Source organism: Notothenia coriiceps, unplaced genomic scaffold (assembly GCF_000735185.1).
Source record: "Notothenia coriiceps isolate Sejong01 unplaced genomic scaffold, NC01 NC01_scaffold00037244, whole genome shotgun sequence".
Lineage (NCBI taxonomy): Eukaryota > Metazoa > Chordata > Actinopteri > Perciformes > Nototheniidae > Notothenia > Notothenia coriiceps.
This window is the reverse complement of record NW_011369945.1, coordinates 20,199,296-20,201,928: the sequence shown is the minus strand read 5'-3', so window position 1 is coordinate 20,201,928 and position 2,633 is coordinate 20,199,296. Positions and strand designations below refer to the sequence as shown.

The 2,633-nt window shown below is 42.9% G+C and overlaps 1 protein-coding gene across 1 annotated transcript in view; it reads left to right on the top strand.

The window, feature by feature from the left end:
• The window catches only part of LOC104964949 (THAP domain-containing protein 5), a 2,682-nt gene extending 384 nt beyond the window's left edge, over positions 1-2,298 (top strand). The window contains exons 2-3 of the mRNA XM_010793864.1: positions 970-1,156; positions 1,419-2,298. Coding sequence (XP_010792166.1) covers positions 970-1,156; positions 1,419-2,168 — 937 coding nt within the window. The 3' untranslated portion in view covers positions 2,169-2,298. The remainder of the gene's footprint in view (positions 1-969; positions 1,157-1,418) is intronic.
• The last annotated feature ends 335 nt before the right edge of the window (positions 2,299-2,633 follow it).

The window sequence follows — 2,633 nt, the reverse complement described above, 5'->3', positions numbered from 1 at the left end:
GCCCACATGCTAAGTCAATTAGCTTTAGTGTAACATTGTGAATACATAAACACAGTAAGAGGAATTTGCTGCTACAGAAGGTGCAGATATACGACAACATTAAAAATCAATGATTATGAGAAATATGAATTAAGTATAAAGAAAGTACTAAAATATAAAACAAAATGTGTCGTGTATGGGGGGAAACTTCTGAAGCATTGGAAACAGGACTCAGAGAGACACGAGGAGAGCTGGAGCTTTGATGGCAAACACTGATGGTTTATTTGGAGTTACGGCCGGAGAATTCACAAGACAGGTGGTGTGTCACGAGTTGACACAGCGGTTGCCAAACCAATTCTGAAGAACTCTTTCTGCAGCTCGAGGTTTGAACTAGTTCGAGTGTAATAATCAACATTCTTTATCAGTGAGACTAAACTATTATGGACCCTGAATCTAACTAGAGCTCTCGTCCATAGAAAAGAATGTGCGCCAGGGAACCTTCGTCCCTGAGCAGTAAACTACCTCATGGCGGCTTGTGCTCGGTCATAGACTGGCAACAGCAATGCCCCCAAGCTGCTCCTCCTTAAAAGAGATAGCAGCAAAGGCCATATACCTATGCCATGGGAAAAGAGACAGTAAAGAGAGAAAACGATGAACTGGGTCGAAGGTTGAATACCTAAGCAAATTATTCCCTAACACAGAATATGACGAAAATATTGAATAAATTAAATACTCTCCAATAAACAATCTCACTAAGCTACAGAAATATATAGAAATAAACTAGACGCATATTGAAATTGGATTATACAAACATTACAATTATGCAAAGTTGTGCAAACTGTTGTGGGTTATAGAACAGGAGACACTTTACGAGCTATGTAAGTAATGATAGCCTTATAAATGACATTCAAGTGACAACTAATACTGAAACCATGAAAAGTTTCATTTTCAAACAAGCCTTTTAATTGTTTGTTGTTCCTTCCCTCAAAGGTTTCCCTTACAAGACAAGACCAGACTGCAGAAATGGGTGGACAACATGAAGCGGGAAGAATGGGCCCCGAGTCGCCATCAGTACCTGTGCAGCGAGCATTTTACAGAGGACTGCTTCGATATCCGATGGGGCATCCGCTACCTGAAGAACACAGCCATCCCGACTGAATTTCCCTCCAGTGGGGATGTACGTATCTGTCTTTGTTTCCCTGTCTCAGCATCCTTTACAGTTCACACATGAAGTAATACCAAATCACAAACCTAGCTTTGAACCAACTCAATGGTATTTATTTAAACATTTTCTGCTCAAATTGAAGCCCAAGTAGAAGTACAAGCACTACAAAAAATACGTATTTCTCGCAAGTTTCTGGTGGGCAACAAGCCTCTTCTTCATTTTCTATTATTGTGTATGGCCTGTGATTGACCAGACTTCTGTTCTTTTATCCCAGGATGCAGAGAAAAAGGTTACCACCATTAAAAGAAGCCCTAAGGCCAAACTCAAGACTTTGGATATTGACACTGAAACCAAAGGATTTGACTCTCCTCTCAGCACTAAGCCACTCATTTTGAGTAGAACATGCAACAAGGTCCAGTCAAATACAACAAACGGCATTGAAGCTGAGCACACTGGGATGATATTTGAATCGCCTCTGGTGTCGGACACTTGCATCTCCTGTCCTTCAAAGGAGACACAAACTGCTGCTGCTGGTGAGTTACCAGGCATGCCGAAAGCATCGTGCCTCACACTGTTCCGACGCGATGAGCCTCATCCTGAAGAGCAGGCTCCCTCCATTGTGACTGTGTTGTGCTGCGAGTCACTGGGCCCTTTCTCAGAAGGAGAGGAACATGTGGACGCAGCTGCCCTCCAAACCGCTCTGGGCCAGGCTTTTAGCTTCGTCCCTGTGGAAATAGTCATGGACCAAACCAACGCTTGCTTTTCAGAGGAGACACCCAGCTATTTCGAGCACATTTCTGTTTACGAGCACTCGTACTGCAGGCCGGACACGGACAAGGATCAGCTGTGGCAAAAGATCTTGAGTTTGCATGCAAAGATCTTGGAAATGGACGAAAGGGAAGTGAGCACCATGGACAAGATCCGTGCTCTGGAGACAGAGGTAGCCCTCCTGAAGAAAGACGGTTGCGTTTTTAAAGAGAAGCAGAACATTTTAGAAGATTATATCACATCCATGCTGCTCTGATGAGCGTGGGTTTCAATTGTTACCATTGAGCGACTTGCTGATATGTAATGTTACACATGCTCCCATACAATCAATCAATCAATCAATGTTTATTTATATATCACAAATGTTACATTTGTCTCAGTGGACTTCACAGTTTGTACAGAATATCAGTATGACAATATTATTGATGTTGTGGGGGAAACTTCTGAAGCAATGGAGAGTCAGGACTCAGAGAGACACGAGGAGAGCTGGAGCTTTGATGGAAAACACTGGTGGTTTATTTGGAGCTTCGGGCGGAGAATTGACAAGACAGGTGGTGTGTCACGAGTTGACACAGCGGTTGCCAAACCAATTCTGAAGAACTCTTTCTGCAGCTCGAGGTTTTAACTAGTTCAGAGTGTAATAATCAACATTCTTCATCAGTGAGACTAAAGCAATATGGACCCTGAATCTAACTAGAGCTCTCGTCCATAGGAACGAATG